This window comes from Aaosphaeria arxii, assembly GCF_010015735.1.
Source record: "Aaosphaeria arxii CBS 175.79 unplaced genomic scaffold BU24scaffold_6, whole genome shotgun sequence".
Taxonomy (NCBI): Eukaryota; Fungi; Ascomycota; class Dothideomycetes; order Pleosporales; genus Aaosphaeria; species Aaosphaeria arxii.
The window spans coordinates 416540-439662 of NW_022983479.1; the positions used below are offsets into that span (position 1 = coordinate 416540).

At 50.5% G+C, this 23123-nt stretch overlaps 9 protein-coding genes across 9 annotated transcripts; 5 read left to right on the top strand and 4 right to left on the bottom strand.

The window, feature by feature from the left end:
* Positions 1 to 781: 781 nt before the first annotated feature.
* BU24DRAFT_232891 (putative MFS phosphate transporter) lies at positions 782 to 3369 on the top strand. Its single transcript, XM_033522202.1, has 4 exons — positions 782 to 1417; positions 1470 to 1606; positions 1664 to 2705; positions 2765 to 3369. The coding sequence occupies exons 1-4, from the start codon at positions 1074 to 1076 to the stop codon at positions 3270 to 3272; spliced, it is 2031 nt and encodes a 676-aa protein (XP_033381577.1). The 5' UTR covers positions 782 to 1073; the 3' UTR covers positions 3273 to 3369.
* Positions 3370 to 4040: 671 nt separating this feature from the next.
* On the bottom strand, positions 4041 to 4648 carry BU24DRAFT_424244 (uncharacterized protein). Its single transcript, XM_033528449.1, has one exon. It carries the CDS (start codon positions 4615 to 4617, stop codon positions 4225 to 4227), a length of 393 nt encoding a protein of 130 aa, XP_033381578.1. The 5' UTR covers positions 4618 to 4648; the 3' UTR covers positions 4041 to 4224.
* Positions 4649 to 5988: 1340 nt separating this feature from the next.
* Positions 5989 to 7166, top strand: BU24DRAFT_424245 (uncharacterized protein). Its single transcript, XM_033528450.1, has 3 exons — positions 5989 to 6474; positions 6541 to 6870; positions 6927 to 7166. The coding sequence occupies exons 1-2, from the start codon at positions 6195 to 6197 to the stop codon at positions 6840 to 6842; spliced, it is 582 nt and encodes a 193-aa protein (XP_033381579.1). The 5' UTR covers positions 5989 to 6194; the 3' UTR covers positions 6843 to 6870; positions 6927 to 7166.
* BU24DRAFT_232906 (uncharacterized protein) lies at positions 6992 to 7536 on the bottom strand. The gene has a single exon (XM_033522203.1). The coding sequence runs from the start codon at positions 7442 to 7444 to the stop codon at positions 7085 to 7087; it is 360 nt and encodes a 119-aa protein (XP_033381580.1). The 5' UTR covers positions 7445 to 7536; the 3' UTR covers positions 6992 to 7084.
* A 1030-nt stretch (positions 7537 to 8566) lies between these two features.
* Positions 8567 to 10026, bottom strand: BU24DRAFT_393873 (Metallo-hydrolase/oxidoreductase; the record flags this gene model as incomplete). Its single annotated transcript, XM_033525209.1, has 4 exons — positions 9618 to 10026; positions 9554 to 9568; positions 9429 to 9479; positions 8567 to 9313 (listed from the first exon to the last, which is right to left on the bottom strand). Exons 1-4 carry the CDS (start codon positions 9654 to 9656, stop codon positions 8567 to 8569), a joined length of 852 nt encoding a protein of 283 aa, XP_033381581.1. The 5' UTR covers positions 9657 to 10026.
* Positions 10027 to 10392: 366 nt separating this feature from the next.
* On the top strand, positions 10393 to 12380 carry BU24DRAFT_232932 (uncharacterized protein). Its single transcript, XM_033522204.1, has one exon. The coding sequence runs from the start codon at positions 10588 to 10590 to the stop codon at positions 12085 to 12087; it is 1500 nt and encodes a 499-aa protein (XP_033381582.1). The 5' UTR covers positions 10393 to 10587; the 3' UTR covers positions 12088 to 12380.
* A 1353-nt stretch (positions 12381 to 13733) lies between these two features.
* BU24DRAFT_424247 (uncharacterized protein) lies at positions 13734 to 16523 on the top strand. Its single transcript, XM_033528451.1, has 3 exons — positions 13734 to 14003; positions 14138 to 14453; positions 14524 to 16523. Exons 2-3 carry the CDS (start codon positions 14205 to 14207, stop codon positions 16081 to 16083), a joined length of 1809 nt encoding a protein of 602 aa, XP_033381583.1. The 5' UTR covers positions 13734 to 14003; positions 14138 to 14204; the 3' UTR covers positions 16084 to 16523.
* A 566-nt stretch (positions 16524 to 17089) lies between these two features.
* Positions 17090 to 17983, top strand: BU24DRAFT_482944 (uncharacterized protein; the record flags this gene model as incomplete). Its single annotated transcript, XM_033533266.1, has 1 exon — positions 17090 to 17983. A coding segment is annotated over one exon (894 nt), but the record flags the coding sequence as incomplete, so codon positions are not given.
* A 1169-nt stretch (positions 17984 to 19152) lies between these two features.
* On the bottom strand, positions 19153 to 22143 carry BU24DRAFT_434352 (mitochondrial carrier; the record flags this gene model as incomplete). The annotated part of the gene is made up of 7 exons (XM_033530022.1): positions 19153 to 19210; positions 19302 to 19760; positions 19854 to 19880; positions 19950 to 20065; positions 20099 to 20129; positions 21106 to 21791; positions 21856 to 22143. The coding sequence occupies 7 exons, from the start codon at positions 22141 to 22143 to the stop codon at positions 19153 to 19155; spliced, it is 1665 nt and encodes a 554-aa protein (XP_033381585.1).
* Between the last annotated feature and the right edge of the window lie 980 nt (positions 22144 to 23123).

Below are 23123 nucleotides of genomic sequence, written 5' to 3' on the forward strand. Positions count from 1 at the left end.
CTGTAATGTGAGGCTGGAGAGAGGCTCTATTGATAGCTCGTGCAAAAAGATGGAGGATCAGATACCCCCCCTCAAAAGGCTTGCGGGATTGTTAGCGAGGGTAGCATGATCTGCATATGCATCTCAACATCAGCCAACGACAATTTAATGTGTCAGTCCAGATCTGTTTACATTGCAGAGAAAATGGGGTCTAGGGGCGTGGGACCGTACTTATTTTTTCATGGTTCAGGGCTGGTTTTTGATCGCGTGCCCTCCTTCCCTACTCGGAGTGGGGACAACGCCTGCACTTACTTACACACCACACTACTGTGTACGCACCTACACACCAAGACTATGGCTATGGTATGGATATGGGATGTTCTACGCTTTTATGGCCTGTTGGCTGTGAGTGCCGCGGTTCCAAAGAAAATCAATACCCCAGGGCCCAGGAGCAACCCACCATTCGAACTAGAAACATTTTTCTTTGCCGCTCCCTCTACTAGGTACTAGGTACTACTCTCTGGGCGCCCGCTATAAAGCTGTATTTCCATCCTGATAACCTTTTGCTTCCATCGGCCACCTCCCTCGACCGAGCCTGGTGCAAGAATTCTTGCCCGCTCTCTTTCTTCGCCGAACCTCCCATCCGCCAATTCGTTATTCTCCAATTGGCAATTGCACATCTCTTCTTGTCCCCATTAAGCATTGCTGTCCTTCCAGCAATTGTCCGTGTCGACATAGTCCCAATCTCGGAACAGGGCGGAATCATTCATAGCAATCCAAGATCATCTCTAATCCACAAACTCCGTTGCTCTCCCAGCCACTCAGGGTCCTTTGCGCGCACCACGTTCTTCCTCCTCGCCTTCTTGCTGGCGCTCGTCAACCACCGACCACAACGGGTTCCGAGCTTCATCGACGTCATCAGGCGCAACATTCTCAACCTCCCATCGATTTTATCTTCAGCCCTGCAGAAATAAGCCTGCGCAATAAAAAGCTTAAGTAGTCTTCCAAGGAAGATCTTTCTCGGCCAACTCACTCGCGACCAATTCTTCCTCTTCTTTGGCAGGTGGAATTCGAGGACTTCCGGCACAGTCGCAATGGACGAAGATTCGATCAGAGATTATGGCGCTGCCGCGCCCCATGGTCCTAATATGCCCGGCCATCATGCCCATCCTATGGATATCCGACATGATATGAGCGCCAACGAGGCTAGTGTCTTCCACAGCATTCTTCATCCGGATGATATCTACGACGAGAATGGCACCTACTGGGCTGACCTCCCAGTGGGAAAGCGCCTCAAATTCGTTACTAGCGTCGACGCTCAAGAGGCCAAGGACGAGGCCAAATCGATCTGGGTGATGTTCAAGAATGATCCTCTCAGCCCCGTCGGTTACTACCTGAAGAACATGGTGGTTCCTGGTGCTGGTCTTCTTCTCGAAGGGTAATTCTTGATTCCTCACTCTTCTTCATGTTCTCTTTCTGACTCGTTGTAGTTACGTGCTTTTCTCCATCGGCAATATTCGACCTCTGCTGCAGGCTGCTTTCCCAAGCTGCTGGAAGACTCACGAAACCTGTGATGAGACCTGGACCCAGGCCATCGACTACCTCGAGATCGTGGGTATCATTGTCGGTATGTATCAGCTCACCAGCACCACGCACATGTCGAAACGGCGCTAATATCCTCCAGGTCAAATTCTCGTTGGTGTCATCGGTGACTGGCTTGGTCGACGCTGGGGTTTGATCCAGGACGCAGTCATCATGTTTGTCGGTTTGCTCATGCTCACTGCCGCTTGGGGTGTCACCCAGAACGGCTGGGTCATTTGCTACGTCTGGTCTCTCTTCTTCTACGGCATTGGTGTCGGAGGAGAATATCCCATGACAGCCACCTCTGGTATGGAGAACGCCGTCGGCTCCGGAAAGGTTTCTACCAAGGACGATCGTCTCCACCGTGGCCGCAAGGTCACCAGTGCCTTCTTGATGCAGGGTTGGGGTCAGTTTATCAACCAGGTTCTCCTCATCGTGCTGCTTCTCATCTTCCACCATGGAAGCGGAAACCCACCCTACTCCAAGGTCGCCGCTCAGTGGACCTACCGTATCAGTTTCGCCGTTCCCGCCGTCGGCACCCTCTGGCTCGTCTACTTCCGTTACTACAAGATGCAATCTGCTAGCAAGCAGCTCATGATTTCGAAGAAGCAGTCCAAGGTCACCGGATACGACACCAAATCTCTTAAGCTTACCCTCACTTACTTCGGCCCACGCCTTCTGGCCACGGCTGGTGCCTGGTTCGCCAACGACGTCTTCTTCTACGGCAACAAGCTTTTCCAGAACCAGTTCATTGCCGTTCTCACCCCCAACAACAAGTCCGTTATGGTCGGCTGGTTGTACAACCTCATCAACGTCGGTGTCTCCCTCGTCGGATACTACCTAGCATCCTTCCTCATCGACAACAAACTGTACGGACGCAAGTGGATGATGATTGTCGGCTTCATGGCCGATTTCGTTCTTTTCGTCGTGCCTGCCTTCGCTTACAAGTTCTTTACCAGCCCGGAACATATCCATGCTTTCCAGGCCATGTACTTCTTGTCTTCCTTCTTCAATCAATTCGGACCCAACAGTGTTACCTTCCTCGTCGCCGCCGAGGTCTTCCCTACTCCCATCCGCGCCACAGCGCACGGTTTCTCTGCCGCTGTTGGAAAGCTTGGCGCTCTCCTCGCTGCTGTTCTCTACAAGTAAGTTTAGTCCTCAGAAAGAAGGGTGGTTCAAAAACAGAATACTGACAGGTCTTCAGCTACATTGACACTCAAATGAAATTCTACGTCGTCCCCTGGTTCGGACTCGCTGGCGCCATCCTCACCTGGCTCTTTTTGCCCGACACCACCGGCTTGGACCTCAAGGAGCAAGAGCGCCGCTGGGCTTTCATCCGCGCGGGCCGCGAGGACGAATACCACGGCATCGCCATCCACCCCAAGCATCTCTCCGTGTGGGAGCGCTTCCGCGGCGTCGGCAAGAACTACGACGCAAAGCTCGACTACGAGGCCAAGATCGCAGAGATGCGGGCCGAGTGGGTGGCAGCCCAGGAGAGCAAGTTCAGCGAGAAGACCGAGGGCTTCGAGGAGGCTCCCGAGGGATTCGAGCCCAGCGTGCACAACTTCTTCGCCCGCACACACAAGCACTCCAACAAGAACGCCAACGGCGCGAACGGCAGCGGAGGCGTCCTCGAGCCCAAGACCATTCCGGATGGCGAGGACGGAAGCAGCACGTCCGACAGCCACTCGAAGACTCTCAACGAGAAATGAGAGAGAGAGTAACATATTCGCTACGCCGATGAGAATGGAGGAGTGTAGCAAAAGTTTCAGGTTTCTTTTTTAGCGAGCAAAGACTGGTTTTATGAAAGGTCTCAATTTTCCCTTTTTTACGATAATTAGACAGATACCCGTGCCATAGGCAAGCAGGAGGCAGTCGGGCACTGCAGAAGTAGCATAGCAGAGACATGGCAATGCATCATCATCATCATCATCATCATCATCACCACCACCATTACAATCGTCGCCTTCATTCCCCCCATTTCTCGCAACGTGATTATAGTGAGAAAACAGGAAAAGTCAAGTACCACAATCTCCAAAGCAAACTAAATAAAGAAAAGCATCCCAAGTCCATGGGACAACCACTCATGGCCATGTTAAATAAAAGCTACCACTCACGATCAGCGGGAGGCTCCCCATATAGGCTCAACGAGTTTGATTCAGGAAATGGGAATTGAGGAGAGGGGCAGGGGGAGTGTTGTCTACTGCCATCGTGAGGTTGCATGTCTAATTGATGCGGGGGGAAACCACGGATCGTGAGGGATCCGTGCCGTACCATACCATATTATGTAGAAGAGGGTATCGTGATTTATGTTATCATGACTTCGGCTTCTTTGTTTCAGTAGGACTTGGGAGATCATGGGGGATAGCAATGGGAAGGAAATGGAATTGTCACGATCTAGATATCAATCATGTATTAATGTTTATGTACGGAGCATGTATTTTGACAAAGTCCATTCTCATCTTTGTCCTCCGTATATGAGCGCATGTCGCCGCCATTCAATGATATACATTGAGACCACGAGGAGACTACAGCCTTCCAATGCTATCTCACTGTTTCTCTACCCTTCCCCTTCATGGATAGTCAACCATGACTGGACCCTTTCGCAACGGCGCGGTACGGATCGAAGCGAAGCTTACCTTCTCGTAGCTAGTAACGTCTTCCCTACGCATTCGGGATTGGCTGGTCCGGCCTTGCATATAAGTCCCTTTCCTTCCCTTCCTTCGTTCGTTCGTTGCTACGGTACCTAGGCGCAGGTATACACACCGTTGGGACGGACGAAGTGCAAAGGTACATAATGCAGTCGTCATCGATGCATTGTTTGGTGTTTCGAGTTTGAGTTTGTGGTAACATAGCATGTTCCCCACATGTTTTTGCTGTGTTGCGAGGGGAGACGTTCGGAATGGGAAGAAAGGGAGGGAGGCGTAATTTACGGGAGGCGAAGCTGGCGATCGGCAAAGCGGGCAAGCAAACGAAAGAACGAAAGAAACGCCACGGGAATGAGGTGGATGATCGTTTCTTCTTCTTCTGTGATTGCTCTATTTTGTTCCTATTCATAGATTGTCGGGGAGGTGGCGGACGGACAGACGGTGGGCTGCAGCATATCAAGGCACGGGAGCTAGAGAATCGCAGGACCAGCGAAAATAATTGTCCGAATCGCTCGATCTGCGATCCTGAAATCGTTCGTGACGAGGGTAGGGTAGGTCGTCGCTAGGCGGGCCTGGCCTGGCCTGGGGTTGTATGCAGCGCAGCCAGCATGCATGCATACATGGATTAATCAGGTACTGTGCTGTTCCGCGTAGATTGTCGACATTGTCAACTGTCTACATACATGCACCAGTTACAGATAGTCATCGCCCTGGCAAAAATCGAGAGAAGTTGGAATAAATCGACCGCCCTTGGTCTCTCGACAAAAAACAATCCATGTTTTCCGTTTGTTAGATGCATGCAGATACTGTACCTGTACGACCAGGCACGGGAAAAGGTGTCACTTGGTCACAACGTAACTTTTCTCTGATTGGGTTTCACAAAAGGACTGGTGCATTTGTGTGTCCAGCCAGCAATCGAACCGACCGGTCCAAACGCACGCCAATGTGGTACGACCCAACGTACGTTTGTTTCGAAAAAGACAAACCGTGCGGTAGGTACCTAGGTATGAGCGAGGGTGGCGTGTACGGCGGTTGCATGGAGATTGGTGACTGCAGGTGGTCGTGCAAAGGGAGATATGTGGAAGTGAAGTGAAGCACAGAGATCCGTCTTCTGTGCACTGGTTAGATCTTGGGACATGCTCAAACAGACAGTGCTCGCTCCCACACGCCACCCGCACACACATTGATTGTCAAGAGGCGAAAATGATGTAAAACATGGAGTGTCCTAGTTGTAGTAAACATAGAACGTGATGGAGGATCAACATGGTGTTCTCGCCTGTGCCTTGGCTGAATGCTTGTTGTTGTTTTATCCATACATATCCATATCCTTGTTTGGGCTTCAATTCATCCATCCATGCATCCATCTATTCAAACATCCACCCACCCGCCTTGCTGGTATCAACTAGCAACGCGGAGACGAGTGGCGATCAGGATCGGGATGTGTCCTTGACTTCACAATTAACTAGTTAGTGTGCACATACGGAGTACATTCATTCACTCATTTGGCTCGCACTGGCCGCAATCCGAGCCGGGCCTCCCTTTCTGTAGCTTTGCTTGGTAGCCAGAGAAATGCTCTGCTCCCCCCCAGGCAACCCTCACTCACTCACTTGACACTCACTTGACGCTCATACACTCAATCACTCACTCACTAGCCACCTAGCCACCTAGCCACCTAGCTTCCTAGCACACTTAAGTACATTTGCATTTCTGGCCTTTATATCTCTTCCCCTCCTCTCTTCCTCTCTCTCTCTCTCTTCTTCTTCTCTCCACCCGCACTCTATCCAACTTCAATTACCTATCAGTCGATCCTCAATCTTTCGTCTGCTAATAGTGTGCTCGTCGTTCACTCGCTCCTACGACCAGTCATATCCATATCATTCTTCTACGGTACATATCCTGCCTTTACTTTACTTTACCCTAACAACAACACCACCCACAACCTTCAACCTTCTCTACCTAAACAAAACAACAACCCATTCTTTCAACATGCGTTACTTCGCTTTGATCACCATCGCCGCTCTCGGTGTCCAGGCCGTTCCTCAATGGTCTGTCCAGCCCATCACCCAGATCTCCGACGGTCAGATCCAAGCTCCTCCAGCAACCTCTGTTCCCGTGGTGGTCTCCTCTGCTCCTCCGTTTGAGCCCTCTGTTCCGGTCGTCCCATCGGTCCCGGTTGAGCCCTCCAAGCCAGCTTCACCTTCGGTGCCTGTCGCGCCTTCGGTGCCAGTGGTCCCGTCAGTGCCAGTCGTGCCATCTGTTCCAGTCGGTAAGTGAAAGATATCTACACTACTAATCGCTAAATGCGCTACACGTTACTGACATACGCACCCAGTCCCGTCTGTCCCCGTTGAGACTCCACCAGTGGTTCCATCCGTCCCCATTGCTCCTCCTCCGGTGGTCTCTTCCATCGTCCCCGTTGTGCCTTCAGTCCCGGCCAATACTTCGGTCCCAGCAACCTCTGCCGCGCCGTCGTTCCCCAACTCGTCGGTTCCCGTGACCACGGCCGCGAAGTCCACTCCAGCTAAGAGCTTGGCTCCGTCTACCTCTGCACCAGCTGAGGCCACAGGCGCTGCCGCTCTCAATATGGTCTCCTTCGGCGGCATCGCCTTGGCCGTTGCTGGCCTCGTCCTCTAGACGAACTCCGCGATTGCGGTCATTCTCGGTAAGTTTCTCCAGTCAAAACATCTGGTCGAACAATCACTCATACATTCGACACAGGTTTATACCCTTTTTGGCTTCACTGATCACGGTGTGATCGGTAGTGACGGCAGGATGGGGGCTTTTTTAATTCAGGGTCAAACGGGTGGATAGGCGGCGTCAGGTACACACAACTACACACAAAACCTTTGTTTCCCCCTTTCCAGACTTTTTTGTTTCTAGTCATGCTCATTCACCTCTCTAATGTCATACACACGAAACACACGATTCCGGATTGCAAAATGGCATGATTGAAAAATAAGGTCACAAACTGTATAGATAGTAATAATACCAAACACACACACACACACACATCCAAAACAAAACCAGCCAAAATGCGAAATGCGAGCGAATTGAGAGATTTGGTTCAAAGGCCGCCGCGTGCGCAACAAACACGCTCCTGACAGGAACAGGTCTCTCTCCTCCTTCTCTCCCTTGATACCCACCTGCGTGTGACTCATTCTTTGAATCGAGGGGCCAACGCGTTCCGCGTTACACGAGGGGTGTTGTCCCAATAATTTGCACTTGCTGGAATGCATCTGAATCGGGGCTCGAGCGATCCGCGATCGTACGTACCCGTACCAGTACCCAAACGCGGCTATTTTTCAAACGAAATTTTTTACGACTGCTCGCCACCCACATGAACAGTAAACAGTAAACACTCACTCCCGGAAGGGTGGGGTGAGAAGATGATGTTGGATTTACGTTTTGCGAAAGATGTCTTTGATATGCAGGAACGAAAGGGGAACTCTCGCGTGTAGTCGCTTAGTTTGCTGGCTGGGTGAGACGAGCGGGCCAATCATGTGCGTGCGTGGGCGTGGACCATTCCACGCCACAGTGAGTGATCTCAGACCCCTTGAGTGTAAGGAGACGACAGATATAGGGAGTGGTTTGTACGCAAGTACGGAGGGTTGATCACGACTGGGGAGTTGATTAGATTTTCGAGATGGAAGATTTGGGATACGTAGCAGCTGTAGTATGCCACTGTTACTATGCATTATCAACATATTCTTCTTACAAGTCTAACTTAGGTATTCCAAGATATAAATTTCAATCGAAGGGAAGTGCTTTCCCAGTTCAACAAAGTATGTAAATGTCACATTCACACGTGCTACTGAGTTCGTCTGTGCCATCATGCTAGATTTAAAACCACTTTCTGTGCAGACAAGGTACGGTATTTATATCTATCGCTTCGATTGTTGAAACGCTTCCATATGGCAAGAGTAACAACAATAAGCTTCTCGTTTATATATATTCACGTGAGTAGAGAAGGAACCCATCTTAAGGAGACTACACGTTGTAGTGTCAGTGTTTTTGTATCTTTGTCCTATGGTTCCACTTCCACTTCCACTGCCACTTCTTACTCCACCATTAGCCCTGGGAGAGAGATTGATAGTTGATACACATTCGTCGTCATTACTTCCTCTCTCCACAGTACAATTTACGAGTATGATAACAGAGAGAAGAAGAATCCAGGTTTAGTACACAATCGTTGCCATCTCATCTATATACCGTATAAAGTATGCAATTGGGTTGACGTTCATGTGATTGAATGGAAGGTAAGTTCTTTCTCATACCATCTACACATATCTCTCTATCTCAGTGTTTTACAATCCAAACCAGAAACCCACAAACGCAAGTACAACCCCACCGAATCAACACTACTCATAAGCCCTCCCCCCAAACTCAATCCCCAACTCCCTCACCGTATCCCAACAATGCCCCAGCACGACCTTCGCCCCCGTCCTCCTCTTCAACCCCTTAATCATCTGATGGCTCCGCACCCACGCATCGTGATCCCTCGCCAACCACCCCTGCGGCAAATCCTGCTCAAAGTTCTCCTTGACATGATACTGGTCGCTCGTGAACACCCACGTGCCGGACTCCCTCAAGTTAAGCTGCAAGATACTCAGCCCGGGGGTGTGGCCGGGGGAATGGTGGATGTTTATCCCCGCCGCGAGCTCGAGGAACGACCCGTGGAAGGGCACCCAGTTGATGTCGAAGGTGAGGTAGTGGGGGAGGTAGACGCCGAGGTCGGAGCGCGTGGCGACGGCGTAGAAGGCGTGCTTGAGCTCGAGTTCGTGCACGTGGACGGGGATCCCCGTGTTGCGGAAGGGGGTAAGACCCCCAGCGTGGTCGAGGTGCAGGTGTCCGATTATCACCATCTTGATGTCGGTTATGGAGTTGCCCGTCGAGGCGATCTGTGCGGCGAGGTCCATGGTGGGAGTGTAGTCGACCCGCGTGAAGACGTCGTTGACTTGCGGGCCGACGACTTCCGGGTAGTCGGCGCCGGCGCCCGTTTCGTAGAGTATGAGGCCTTCGGTTGGGTGCGAGATGAGGTACGCGAGCATGATGAGTTTGCGGCGGAGGTTCGTGGGGTTGGGGTTCGAGAGGGAGGAGGTGTTGCCCTGTTTGGGGTTGTGTTGGTCATGGTCTTTGGTTTTGATATAGGGTTGGTTTCGTTCTTGGGGTTGGATGGTTGGATAGGGTGTGAATGGGTAAGGGATGTTGGGTTGAATTTACAGCGCGTTTGAGCCATCCTTCATCGCATTCGAGGTTCCCAAGGTGGAGAAACTGGAGATCGGGTCAGTCTATTCCAATGCCCTCTCGACAGTGACTCATGTAGGTGTGAATTGGGGCTGCCAGACCCATAGCTTGGTTCCCTGTACTTCAATGAGCTTTGGACTTTGTGACGATCAATTTGGATTTCACCTCTGGAGCTTGGTTTATCAGATCTATTGATGTTGCCATACTGTCTGTATATCTCGATTCCTCTTCTACGGATTTGAAATGAACGCGCGCGATGGTTACTCGCAACTGTTTCAAACTACAATCGCATTATAATCCCAGTGCGGACCACTCCGGGGGGGAACGTCCTTATAGTTCGGCAATCCGTCCAGCGGATGGTTCTTGTCCTAAGTTCGAATTCCGTGGGAAACGACCATGTAATAATATACGAATGTTACCAACCGTGGACTATAGCTCTTGTTGTGCCCCACACCACTGCATGACCAATCCACATGATGGAATAAGACCCCATTGATCCGAGTCTTCCAAATGGGCAGTTACAAATGCTTGTTTTGGGGTAATGATATTTTGCGAGATGTTGGAGAGAATGAGGGGTACTTTCGATGAGCCGTCGCGGGGCAAATCATGGGGAAATGACGAATGCATACGGAACCTTCGAGGTGGGGCAGGTATAGCGCTCTCGGTGCACTTAAGTAGAGTTCACACCACAACATATGAACAGATTCTGGTGATTGATAAAGTCAACTATTATGGGAGAATATAAATTGCTTCTTTTGAGATCAGAGTAAATTTCAAATGGAGCACATGTTTGAGAGATTCCGTAGTGAGAACTTCTGGATCTCACACTAGTAGTTGGCATGCAGTATCTGCCCTACAATCGAAGATTACCGATCTTCTACGGAGCTCGTAGGGTCATAGGTACCGCTCGGTACCGATGAATGATTGCAAAGTTCATACATCATGACGCTACTGGAAGACTATGCGAATTTGGGCCAGCTGAACAACCAATCCTGTTCTCTCACATTTCACATGAGAAAGCATAGCTCAGGGTCCAGCCATCCGCAGGTGACTGACTTACAACTATGGTTCCGCGACTTGCCTTACGAGGTATAATGGCAAGCACTCTCTTTGTTCATTTTCCGTTAACATCACGATGGACGTCAACAAAAGAGCAAAGGAAAAAGTGCCAATACACAACGACACCATGGCCCATCAAGCACCAACTCACGTCAAACACGACTCGTTCTTCGAGGATATGTTGGTAGATGCCAACAAGGAAGCTGCGGACGGGACAGGCTCGCTGAACAGCTCACCAGCTGCATCTGCAGGACTGGATGAATGCAGCGACATTATCAGCCGACTCGAGTCCCTCAGCTTGGACGAAGACCGAACACCTCGAGTAATGAGTCCAGACGTGTCTTCTCTTAATATCTCTTCCTCTTGTGCATCCTCCTCATTCCGGCTGATTCCCAGGAGATGCAGCGGGAATCAGCAGCCACCGCAAAGGCCAAGGTTGATGAGAAAAGCAGCCACAACTCCTCCAGAAATGTTGAAGATGCTATCGTCAGCGCCCCGACCGCCGAGAAGAGCAATCAGCGCAAGATTTACCAGACCGGACTTGCCTCTCGAGGATGGAGTGCATTGTAGTCTAGAACTGAGATCTCAGCACCCTAAGGAATCTCAATTTGGGACCTCCGTAGCCAAGTCAGCCATCAAGTCGCGCAAGAGCAAGGCTAGGTCGTTGGAAGGAGTCGGCTCCCACTACCAAGGTAGTCCTCGGAAACAAATGCCAAGTGCACAGCTGCAAAGGTACGAAGTGATATCAACCGAACCTGATGCACGATGTGTTGAGGGTGCCTCGGAAAGTACGCCCGTCAAGGCGATTCCACAATCGATTCAGGTAGAAGGCCTAGAAACGGGTTTGGCAGACTCCAGGAAGAGAGGTTTACCGGATGTACCTACCTCTGGGACAGAAACGCCTCGCGAGCTCTACGGTTTGCCAATGAAGAGACCCAGGCCGAGTCCCGCATCGCCTGGTGTCGGCCTGGGGAGGCGTAAGGTCTTGAGGCCAGCCAAGAGCAACAGGGAAAAGCCCCCTATCGTGCCTTTGGTTTCTCATGGTCAACCTCGAGGTCGTTTCGGACGCCGATCACTGCCGAGATTGTCGGAGCGAGATGTCTATTTGCCAGGACCCATCCGGCTCAATAATGGCGTCTTTACTTCTTCTCTATCCCTGATATCCAGTTTGGATCTCTTGGCAGGCCAAGAAGAACGCGACGACGTGCAGAGCAGAGCCGATGTGAGCATGTCAGACGAGACGGCCGAGTATTTTCAAGGGATGTGCGCCTGCAGGCCGGTGGGCGCGGATGAACTGGATAGGTTCTGGGAGCAGGAGGACCAGGACGATGAAGCAGAGGAAGACTCGGAACCTGTTACGACGCCTTCAACGCATGGTCCCGATTGGAAGGCGCGGGTGCGGCTTGGACTGGAGGAGCCAACGTCACCACCAAAGAGACCAAACAGTGTGGCACGAGTGAGTTCGACCAGTCGCCAGCTCAGCCGGCAAGGCAGGTTGGTGACGACGACTCCACCAAACGCCCGGCAGATGGTCAAGCTACGGCGCATTCTACGACCCGCAACATGGAGTTTGTAGGCTACCTTGGGGCTTGTACTGTACTCCGTATAATGGTTTCAATAGTCACATCGTAGAACATTTACAAATAGTCAATATGTAATAGCTGTCGAATGTGGACAAGGACCTTTCAGACATTGATAATTTCGATAATTCGACCATTCGACCATTTGGACAATTTCGGTGGGAGATCGGCGGCGATAACTCTACTCTGTTGTGCTAGAGGGAGATTACCGACACGTGCGGCCGTGGTGGTCTGTGAGGTAATGGAATATGGAGTGATGAGATTGCCTACACCGGATGGTAGGGTGCTCCTTGCGGCGTAGTGGATATGGCATCGTGTACAAAATGAACAAGTCGGAGGTTAGTAATTCGCAGATCATGATGACCTCTCTGAGGTTAGATCCAAACGCGATTCATGAGGACGATTTTGTGGATGCATGGTATCGCACCCTATCCTGCATGCTCGTACGAAACGAGTAGTCCAAGACGTTTGAAGAAATTCGCGTTTGATTGATTGACAAATTAATTGATTGAAGGGAATTGCTGCGGTAGGTGGTGGTTGTTACAAGGGCATGCTCGAACTTCCGTATCTGGCAGGTTTGGATTCAGCCCACCGGGAGGTCTGAGCTGTGTAACGGCAGATGCGATGCAATACGAGAACGGGTAAGCTGAGTGAGGTCATTCACCGGTGAAAATGTTGAGAGGACGAGGGTGGATGATGGAGAGACGGAACAGAGGAGCTGGAACGGTAAAGTCGCAGCAGAAAAAGAAAAGAAAAGAAGTAGGAAGGAACAGTGTGGGAGGGTTGCGATAGGACTGAAGAAGCCGGCATGTCGCATGATGAGCCACAGAGCAGGCCAAGGCTAACTAAGAGGGCGTTGAAAGAGAAAGAGTTGGAAGTTGATTGTATCAAGTTGAGGATGGAACAGTTCGGAGTAGACTCTGTCAACAATAGACAACCAGTATTTTGTAGAGGGGTAGAGAGTACTGAGTGATCCGTAGAGAGTGGACACTATTGGTAGTAAACATTATAGTGTGCTCTGTACTCTGTAGATACAGTAGACAGAAGACAGTAGCTACGAGTACATTGGCATCGTCGATAGTGTAGAGTGTAGGTAGACTGCAGACTCTGTAGAGCGTACTCGGGGTACGGAGTAGCGTGATGATTGATGTAACTGTTTGTTACTGCAAAAGTAGGTAGGAAGCAAAAGTGAGGCATCGAATGGGAAGAAGCCTGTCCCGAGTAGGTATTACGAGGTACTGTTTATGGCGTAGCAGTTAAGTTAGCTACAAGCAGTTAGTATACATGGATGGGATTGGATGAGGAATGGATGGGTGGCCCTGTGTGCTTCCCAGTCGCTCCTGCCTGTTACTGTTTGCTTTTGATTTGCTTTTGGTCGCTCTTGCCCATGTCTTCGATCCTCAACCCCCAGTCAGTCGTCGCTTCCTTCCCTGTCCCCTGTCAACTTGTCAATTGTGCCTTCCCTTCCCAAGCTCCCTTCTCATCCCGTAAACCTACTCGTACCCGCAATGGACACCACCAGCCAATCAGAGATGGCCAACACATCCCATCCACCACCATCAAGCATCCCTCCCGTACTCGTAACTCATCGTCCTCCATCGTCCTCCACCCACCACAACCACCAGATGCCAGTGACCAAGCCCACCTCACCCACTCACCCACATCCAACATCCCACCCATTCCCATACCCATACACGACTCGCGTCCCGTCATCTCCTCCCTGCTAAAAGCCCATCATCTCTCCACCACTCTCTTATCCCCCTCTTCTTCCTCTCCCTCTCCTCTACTTCACAGGATTCATTCCATCCCATCCACAGCCCCATTCTTCAAACCCTTTTACTTCACAGTACATACACCAGTACTCACTATTTGCTTCATTTCTCCATCCAAACAACACAACTCCACCGTACCCGTAAGTACCACCACCATGCACATCAATGACCCATCTACTCATCTTCCCATCGATTCAAATCCATCCATCCATGACTCCATTCACTCCATCCAGCGATCCCCTCGTGTTGATCATGCCGTCTAATCATCCTACAGATTGTTCATCCCGATTCCCCTTACTTAGCATCACCAACACTACAAGTTACAAACGTCCACTACCGCCATGGACGACTTCAAAAACATGGACTACTTCCAAATGCTCGAGCACGCCAAACAGGATTACTTGCGACGCAACGCACACCTCACTGAGGACCAAAAGCAACAGCAATGGCAAGACCTTTCAGCAGATCTGCTGCCAGGAAATGGACTCAACTTCTCCACTCCACACGTCCCCCGCTCCATGCCACCCATGCCCTACGGCACACCAGCTGCACCAGCAACGACATCACATTTCAGCAGAAGCGTCTATTCGGTACGGATTCCGCCTCTCTTTTTTGGTTGATCGTTTCCCCCTCCAATCGCCCATCTCTAACCGGCCCTAGGACCCCATCGACGTTTGCAACCCAATGGATCGCACAGTTTCCGCTCCCCTGCCAGTCTCCATGGGACGGTCACCATCCTCTCACGGCAACTTGGACAACGTCCTCCGCCGAACAGCATCCGCCATGTCTCCAAATACACGACAATCCGACCAGCTCATGAGTGACTACACTCTCACCTCTAACATCAACGCAGCCTCAAACCCTTTCCCGCTATCAAAGACAACTGACTGCGTCGAGTATTCTCTCGACGAATACTGCTCAATCCGCAACCCCCAACAGCAGCAGCAGCTGTCACCATACCCCTCCCCCCAGTCCTTCTCCCCCTTCACAGATCAATCTCAACTGATGACAAACATGCAGTGGAGCCCAGCAATGACTGATGGCTCCATATCGCCGGGTCCTTCGTCTGGAATGCTCACCCCAGCTACTATGTCAGATAGTAACATGGGTGGGCACGACGGCACGAACCCGCAATATCTCGATACTTTTTCTATGTTGCGTGTTCGTTCAGACTCTTCCAATATCTTGCCTATCCTCCCAGAGGATGGTTCTCAATTTCCTTTCTTTGATTCTAGTTCGAATTACGGCGCATGTGCCGATAATTCTCCTGTTTTCTTTCCTTTCACTCCTTCGAGTGAAAGCTTTCCTTCTGCACATTACGGTTCAAGTGTCCCGGCACTTGAATCAATTGGGGAACACAGTGACCTGGCGGAGGATATGAGGAGGTCTGTGTCAGCTCGTAGCGACAACAACGGAAGCTTCGCTTCGTCGTCGTCCACTAAATCCCGCTATCTTCAGCGGGACGACGAGATCAAGGCAAACGCCTCTCGCAAGATCGCCCCCAGGGTGATCGAGCAAGGCAAGCCGGCATCTACTCCATCAAAAATTCAGATGGGGTCCGTCACTACATCATCGGACCGTGTGTCCAAGAACGTTGCTGCCATCACTAAACAGTCATCATCTTACACCCGACCCAAGCATCCCAAGATGGTGTGCTCATCGTGCCCTGGGCAGCCCGAGTTCAGAGGCACGCATGAACTCGAAAGACACATCGCTCGCAAGCACAACAAGTCAAGAAAAGCTTTCATCTGTATTGACACTTCGTCCGACAAGAAGTTCCTTGCCAACTGTAAACAATGTCGTAACGGCAAGGTCTACGGGGCTGACTATAATGCGGCCGCACATTTGAGGCGCAAGCATTTCTACCCTCGCCCTCGAGGATTGAAGGGCAAGCCGACCGAGAAGAGAGGTGGAATCGGCGGCGGTGATGACCCTCCAATGGATGTATTGAGGAAGCACTGGATCAGAGAGATCGAGGTTGAAGGACGTGAGACAGCCACCTTGGCGGCTGACTCGACGCCCAACAACGCCCTCCAGACTTCCGACTACGAGACTGCAGATGCATCATACTCGTCAGACTCTTCAATGGGTACGGCCATCAACTCGGGTGCCAACGCATCGTTCAGCGCGATGATGCACTCTACATCCTTCAACGACCCGAGCATCCTGACCAACGACATGTTTGAGTTTGACGCTTATGAGCGTTCGACACGGGGATGAACTAACCACGCATGTGCCTTTCTTCTTTTCTCTTCTCTTCTTCGTTGTACTTAGTTTAGTTTCATGGCGTTGGGTTTGCATACGGCTGCATGTCCGAATCGTTTTCACTTATAGTGGCGAGGACTTCATCTATTTTGGCGTTGCGGGCTCGCTTGAAGCAAGCGGGAGGGGGAACCTGCTTGGTTACGATATTATGAGCGATGTGCATTGGATTTCGATTTATTGAGTTTAAGATTTGGCCTTTACTCTGACGTCGCCAATTTCTCTGACGACGCGTATCTTTTACTTTTACTTTTTCTTCTTCTTCTTTTCTTCTTCTTGGTACTGCCATTGTTAATTTGGTACCACCTTATTGTATGTAATCACGTTGCTAGCTCTCCTCAGGCCGGCTTCTCTAGCTATGATATCATCGCTAGAATCCAAAACAAAACGTTCACAGTACACTCTCAAGCCTTTCATGCCTGGCCGTCATTAAAGTGTTCCCTGTCATGTGAAGGGAGACTCAATTGGTAATTCTGAACGATCACCAAAAGCGAGCTGAACAACGCTCTTGTTGCTACCACCCACAAAGTGTTTTCCCCCTGAACCGTCAAGCCTAACAAAAGGCTAGAGATAACAAAGGGATCTTTCATTTCTTGTATGATTGTCTTTCAAGATAGGTCATGGCCACTTCTTCAATCACTGACCACTGATCAATTATAGAGAGTAAGACAGTGAAAGATCAGTCACAAAAAAACTCAAGTGAAAAAAGAGAGCCAGAGCTTCGTTGCAATGAATTTTTCACCACAGATACCACTGAACTGTACAATTTGGCATCCTGTTTCCTTTCACTTTGCTAGTCATCGAACTTTGTCGATTCGTTGTAACTTTCCAGAAGTGAATCACACGGTGTAGGCCACAATCACTGGTAGTAGCATATAAACCTTCCCCCACACATAGACACATAAATCAAAAGAGCAAAAACAACTCCAAACCAAGATATTAAACCACAGCCTTCCCATAATCCTATCCTCAAATAAACCCGCCATACACACACACACCAACCCACCAACCCACCACCCCACAAGCAAAACACAAAACAAACCGAAAAACCAAAAAGAAGCAAGAAGCAACAATGCCATCAACAATCCCCGCCAACCACCGCCCCTCCCTCTACCTCGACCAAAACGGCAACATCATCGAGAAGCAGAAGATCCACCGCCGCCGCATGAGCCCCTCCGCCGACATCTACGACGTCCGCGATACCTACGACGACAAGCACCCTTTGCGTGTCGTGCGGCGGAAGGAGGAGTGGGGGGATCATCCGGACCGTGCTGCTTCGAGTTCGAGTTCGAGTTCGACGTCGAGTTCGGGTTCGACTAGGTTGTTGGGTTGGGGCTTGGAGGAGACGGGCGAGGAGAAGACGACCGAGGGTGAACAGGAAAATAAAGAAGAGGATGAGGATGAGGATGGCGGTATCAAGGCCAGCGTAAGGCGCTTCTGGGACTGGTACCAGGACTGGTGTTCGAGCCCGTGGTATTGGGTGTTTATCTTGGTGTCGTTGTTCGTGATCACTGCTGCGATTAAGAATCAAAATCGTGGAGGTATAAGGATCATTGGGAACTTTGAGCCGAGGGTGGGGCGTGGTTGGTATGATGAGGTTGAGGAGATGCGCAGGCGGCGAGAGGAGGAGGATAGGTTGTGGTGGGAGGAGGAGGAGGAGGAGTTGCGTAGGTGGGAGCAGAGGGAGATGTCGTGGAGGGACATTCAGGCGGCGAATGAAGAGTGGGCGATTATGCTCTTGGCTGAGCTCCTCGGGAAGGTTGAGGTTGAGGTTGAGACGGGCGAGGTTAAGGCGGGTGAGGTCGAAGTGACTGAGCTCGAGGAAGTTGAAGTTGAGGGGGTTGAGTTGAAACATTGAGTTGGATGATTTGGTACGTGTGGTATAGAGTTAGTCCCGTCTTTCTTTTAGAGTCGCGGTTTGATTTTAGGAGTTTCTTTCGTCAGACTTATATCATATATGGAGTTGGGCAAGTCGAATGTAGAAATAGATGTTTAGGCGGATGTATATGTGGATTTCATTCGATCAGTTTACAGTGTCTGAACACTACCTATTCGTCTATCCCGTATCAACATGCTTACATGTAAAGTCCTGTCTGCATAGCTTTTAAAAATATTTGTTAATAGGTGTAAACGGCCATGACTGGCCTGAAAAGCATTTTGAGCAAATCTTTGATCACCGAGGTTACTTTCTGTGTCTCGATCTGGTCAGTGTACGAGACGGATGTGATTTCCACCTCGTCGAAGTAGAGGGAGGGCATCTTTAGAACATGAGGAGAGGAAAGTGTTAGATAGAAGAGGTAAAGGCGAAGTCGTGACGGTTCGGTTCATGTGCATTCTTTCCCTTCCTTATCTTTACTCTCTTCTTTGATTTAGGGCTGTTTATGAGTTGGTAGAATGAACAAAATTAATGAGTGAGTGTTGCGTTGTCTTCTTGAAAAGAACAATAGCGATTCTCTGTTCCTGTTCTTCAAGGCAAAAAGAAGAAGGTTTATTAGTTACCTACCAAATTGGTCATTGTGATAAAGATGTAGCAATGTGAGTGGTTTGATTGTCGTCTAGAGTGGAGGATAAGCATTTCATTGGGCAGGTACTTACGTGGGCAGTTTCTTAAGTGGTCAATTCCAAGTTGGAGAAGGGACGGAAGGTCTGATAAGCGCCAGTTTCTTCTTTGATTCAAATTGATTCTTCTTGTAGATGATATCCGTTGACAGTGGAAATGGAGCCAGCTTAATACACATAGCGTACGTACGTCTGGCCGTCTGCCCCGAGAAAGAAAGAAAACTAAGTAATGCATGCGTTTGAATGAGATCCAATCCAATCCCGCTTCGTCTTTCGCCCGCAGCACGCATCGTACAGAATGATGGTGAAAACGTGAACCCTTCTTAACGCCGTGAAATGGCCATCTCTTGTGCCTGTACCAATGCCCGTAACAGTAATTGTACCTCCACCGAAAGTTCCTGGGTATTGCTCATTATATCCAAGATTAAGGATTGATTCCTCGGTAATCGACATCCGGATGGTCTGAAATCATTTGTTGTGCCAGACCAGCGTGCGGAATGAGTCCCAATGGTCCGATTGTACATAACTAGAGCAATTGTCAGTTTTGAATCTTGCGAATCCGTCGTATATGGATTGAACAATCCAAGCGCAAAAACAAGGCAAGGAAAGAAACTCACATGTAGCTCATACTACTCCTCAAACTCGACTGCACCGTCTCGGGATGCCACCTGAAGATGTACATGACGGCCGCCCAGCTAAGACTGGCGAAAGCAGGCCATCCGTTGCGCATCACCTCCCGCCTAAGCTCCTCGTTGGGAATCAATCCCAGACCTCCGCCTCCGCCTTCTATCCTGCCCACGTGCTTGGGCTGCACGGCGATCTTGGCGAGCGCCAGACACACTCGGGCGAAGACGTAGATGACGATCTGCTGAGAGACCGAGTTGTGGATGTCGCGGCCGAAGACGGTGTACCCGCCGACGAGACCCGCGAGGAAGGAATCGTAGTGTCGCTCCTTGCCGGTCGGCGACGTGTGTCGGAGGAATATCATGGATGTCTTGTAGACGAGCGCGAACAAGCCGAGGTTGCGGGCGTGCTGTTTTGTCGCTTTGAAGACGAGCCATGCCTTGGAGCGTAATCTAGAATGTGGTAGAGTTATGTCAGTCTTGGTTCGAATTCGTCATCGCATCTATCATATACCGTCGAGGAATGTAGGAAGGGGGTTTACGTACGAGCCCGAGCGGAAGAGGAAGATCATACTGGAGACACAGATGTTAGCTATGCATGCCCATTGTGAGATGTAAAGGTATGGATCGTTGTATACGTACACCAGCGCGTGCGGGAATCGCACTTTCGAACCGTACACGATGCCATTCCGAACGCCTTTCACGAGCGTCAAGATATCGTGGTATTGAGGGTCAAGCACGATCTTGTCGAGCGCCGCCTACTCTAGTTAATACACAGCTTCGAAGCGTACATGGGGCAGTGTGTCTTCGAACCTCGAGCGCCTTCAGCCGATCCATTGTCTGTTGATGTGTGTGCTTGTGCGTGTATCTCCTCTAGAGGTAACTGACAGGAAGCTCGGTAGCTTGAGCCTCGGCCCTTGCAATTGGTGACGAACGAAGCGGGCGCGCGCAAGGGAACTTTCGGCGGAGCGGACTGGACGGAGGAAATGGGATCCTTTCAGATCAGTTGGAGGAGGTAAGGATTGGAAAGACTACATCAGAGGTCAAACATGAGGACTGTGTGGGAGTGGTTGCCCGCATCTGAAAGGCGGATGGATAGTAGTGGTAGCTAGTCGCCAGTGGCCGGTCGATGCGAATGACATTTGATCCTCGGCACGTCTCGCTCTCTTTCCCTCTGAGTTCTGGGGCTGCGACGCTGCGTCACTTGCGCCCGCACCCCGGTTGCCGATTTCCCCACACGCATCGCTGATTGGCCAGCCTCGCCCGCAGGGATCTGACTGACTCTACGAGGTAGGCTTCCCGCATCCTTCTCGATCTCTAAACAATCGATCCAAACTTGTTACAATATGACATGTGAAAAAAGACTGGATAAATTGGGTCAAGGTTTTGTTTGAGCCTCTCTTCACGTGAATGTGCAATGCTACCAGTGTACTACCCCATGTTTATACTCTGAATTATACCTGCAAATGTATGTGAATGATGGCAGTTATTTTCCCCAAAAGATAAAGCAATAAAACCTGTAGGGGAACAATGACAAAAGAAACCGAATGTCTATACTACTATATGATCGAAATACTCCGAACCTTCCTTTCCTGGTATCATCTGCTTTGAATATCTGTATAATTAATAATGCTCGTCAATCAATGTTCGTTTGGACGTTGAGATCCATGAACTCGCTCATAACGCCGACTATGCTCATGATCCATGTTCGCCTTAGGTGTCCCATCCCGTGTATGTATCCAGTGCCAATGTATCATCTCTATACATGGTTCATATATCGCACTCAACTATTGCTCACTCAGCATGACTTCCCTCGGGCCACCGCTTCTTCAGCTCTTCATAGATTGTGAATATGAATGCAGAGCTCGGAACGGAACGGGCCACAGTGATGCCACATCCACGATACATGCCCTTCAAGCCATGCTGTCGCCAGATCGCACGCCCAACTGTACTGAACGTCGATTTGGCGCCCCCTATCGGCTTGACATCTTCGGTCTGCATGCGGGACTTGATCGTGTCGGCGGGGAAGAAGAGGAAGTTATAGGAGACACCAGCTGCAGCGCCGGCAACCAATCGTTGCGCCACCGTGAGATCGTCCTCTCCTTCCTTTTGGCCTGGCCGATGGTTGTATTTCTTGAAGGTGAGCTTGACGCCCTCATAACCACCAAACCAGGCCACACCTCCACCGGTCTCTCGAATCAGCGTTCCTAATTGGCCGTGCCAATATCCCATGAACCCCTGATGCCGATAGATGGAAGCAATTATACTCGTGATCCCAGGCTTATGACGAGTCCCGACGGTGGTCTCCAAAGGGACCTGCATCTTGCATTTGACGAGCTCAATGGGCGTCAGGAATAACGAGGTGAAGGCGCCGGCGACCGCACCACAGAATAGAAGGCCGGAATAGGGTAGGTCTTTTTCGGGATGCGTTCGCAAATCGGGGTAGATGCCTGCCGCTCGAATGGCATCTTGGGTTACGCGGTACTAGTCCACGAGTAAGTATCAAGGAGAAAAATGGCGCTTCTGTTGGGTGTCGAAAAAGACTCACGCTAAAGAAGAGACATGCGTTTTCCACCGCAGCACCGACAAGCGGAGCGCTGATGCCTCTGTATATTCCCAGAAATCCATCTTGCTGCAGCGACTTCTTGAAGCAATCCAGTGGCCCGGTATATCGAAGCGGGAGGTGGTCCGGTTGCGATTGCAAGCGCACCTTGACGGTGTCGAACGGATACTCAATGTATTTCCCCACGACACCAGCCAATGATCCACAGACGACGTCTTTCAGAGCTTCCTGACCCTGGTTGTGTACCACCTCGACGGCTTTGTGCTCGTCCATCTTGACGATATCGACCAGCTTTCCTCCGCTCTCCACCACCGTTGTTGGGCTCTTTGTAAGTTCCATGGATTCGCTGTCTGTGATACGTGTGTGTGTTGGAGAGTAAGACTGAGGGTTTACGGCGTCATGGGATTACTGGTCTGGGTTGGTCCTGCGTCCTTTATACAGCCATGGTGGGTGGAGAGGGAGAAGACGGTTACTCGAGGAGGGATGGCTGCATGTGTGTGTGTGGAGATGGAAGAGATTAGATGGGACGTGAGGTGTATATGTACAAGGGCTACGTCGGACAAGAAAACCTGCTAGGTATGGATTGGGGCAGAAGGACTCCCGCAAAACGGCGAGCGGGAGTGAAGTGGAGGTGGTGATCCGTAGCGTGCAGGCGCACCGAAGAGAAAGACGCAATCGGGCGTGGAGGCTTTGCTCAACAGGGCCAAATGCAAGTACAGAGTTTTTTTAGCCGGAAGGGAAATGCACCTTGTCTGACGTCGGGTTGATCGTTACGAAAAGAGAGACCGGGTGTAAATCACAGCTGGAGTGCTTGTGTTGGTGAGTGATTGTCGTGGAGGTGCATGAGTACGAACGGGTAATAATACTATGTGACTAGATGGTTGGAGAGTGGATAAAAATGCTATGTCGTCGATTTACCATCTGGATCTTATCAGATCAGATTAGATGGAGGGACATCGTCGAGTTTGGCGACGATGAATAGACTTCCCCCCTTCCCGCCTCCAAGCCCTTTTTTCTTCCTTTCTTTTTTCTCCTTTAATGCACTCACTCCCCTCTTTTTACCTAATCAAACCAGTCTAGCGAATTGCATCAGCACACACAGGCAAATCCAAGCGGGGGGCAGACAGTTTGAACGGAACCGATCTGAATAGGTCTAGCCCACAAGGTCCGATATCGATAGTAGGCTTTGGCGGTATCGGTCCATCTTCGGCTCTTCTTTTTTTCTCCATTCCTCAGACCCTGTGCCCTCTGTC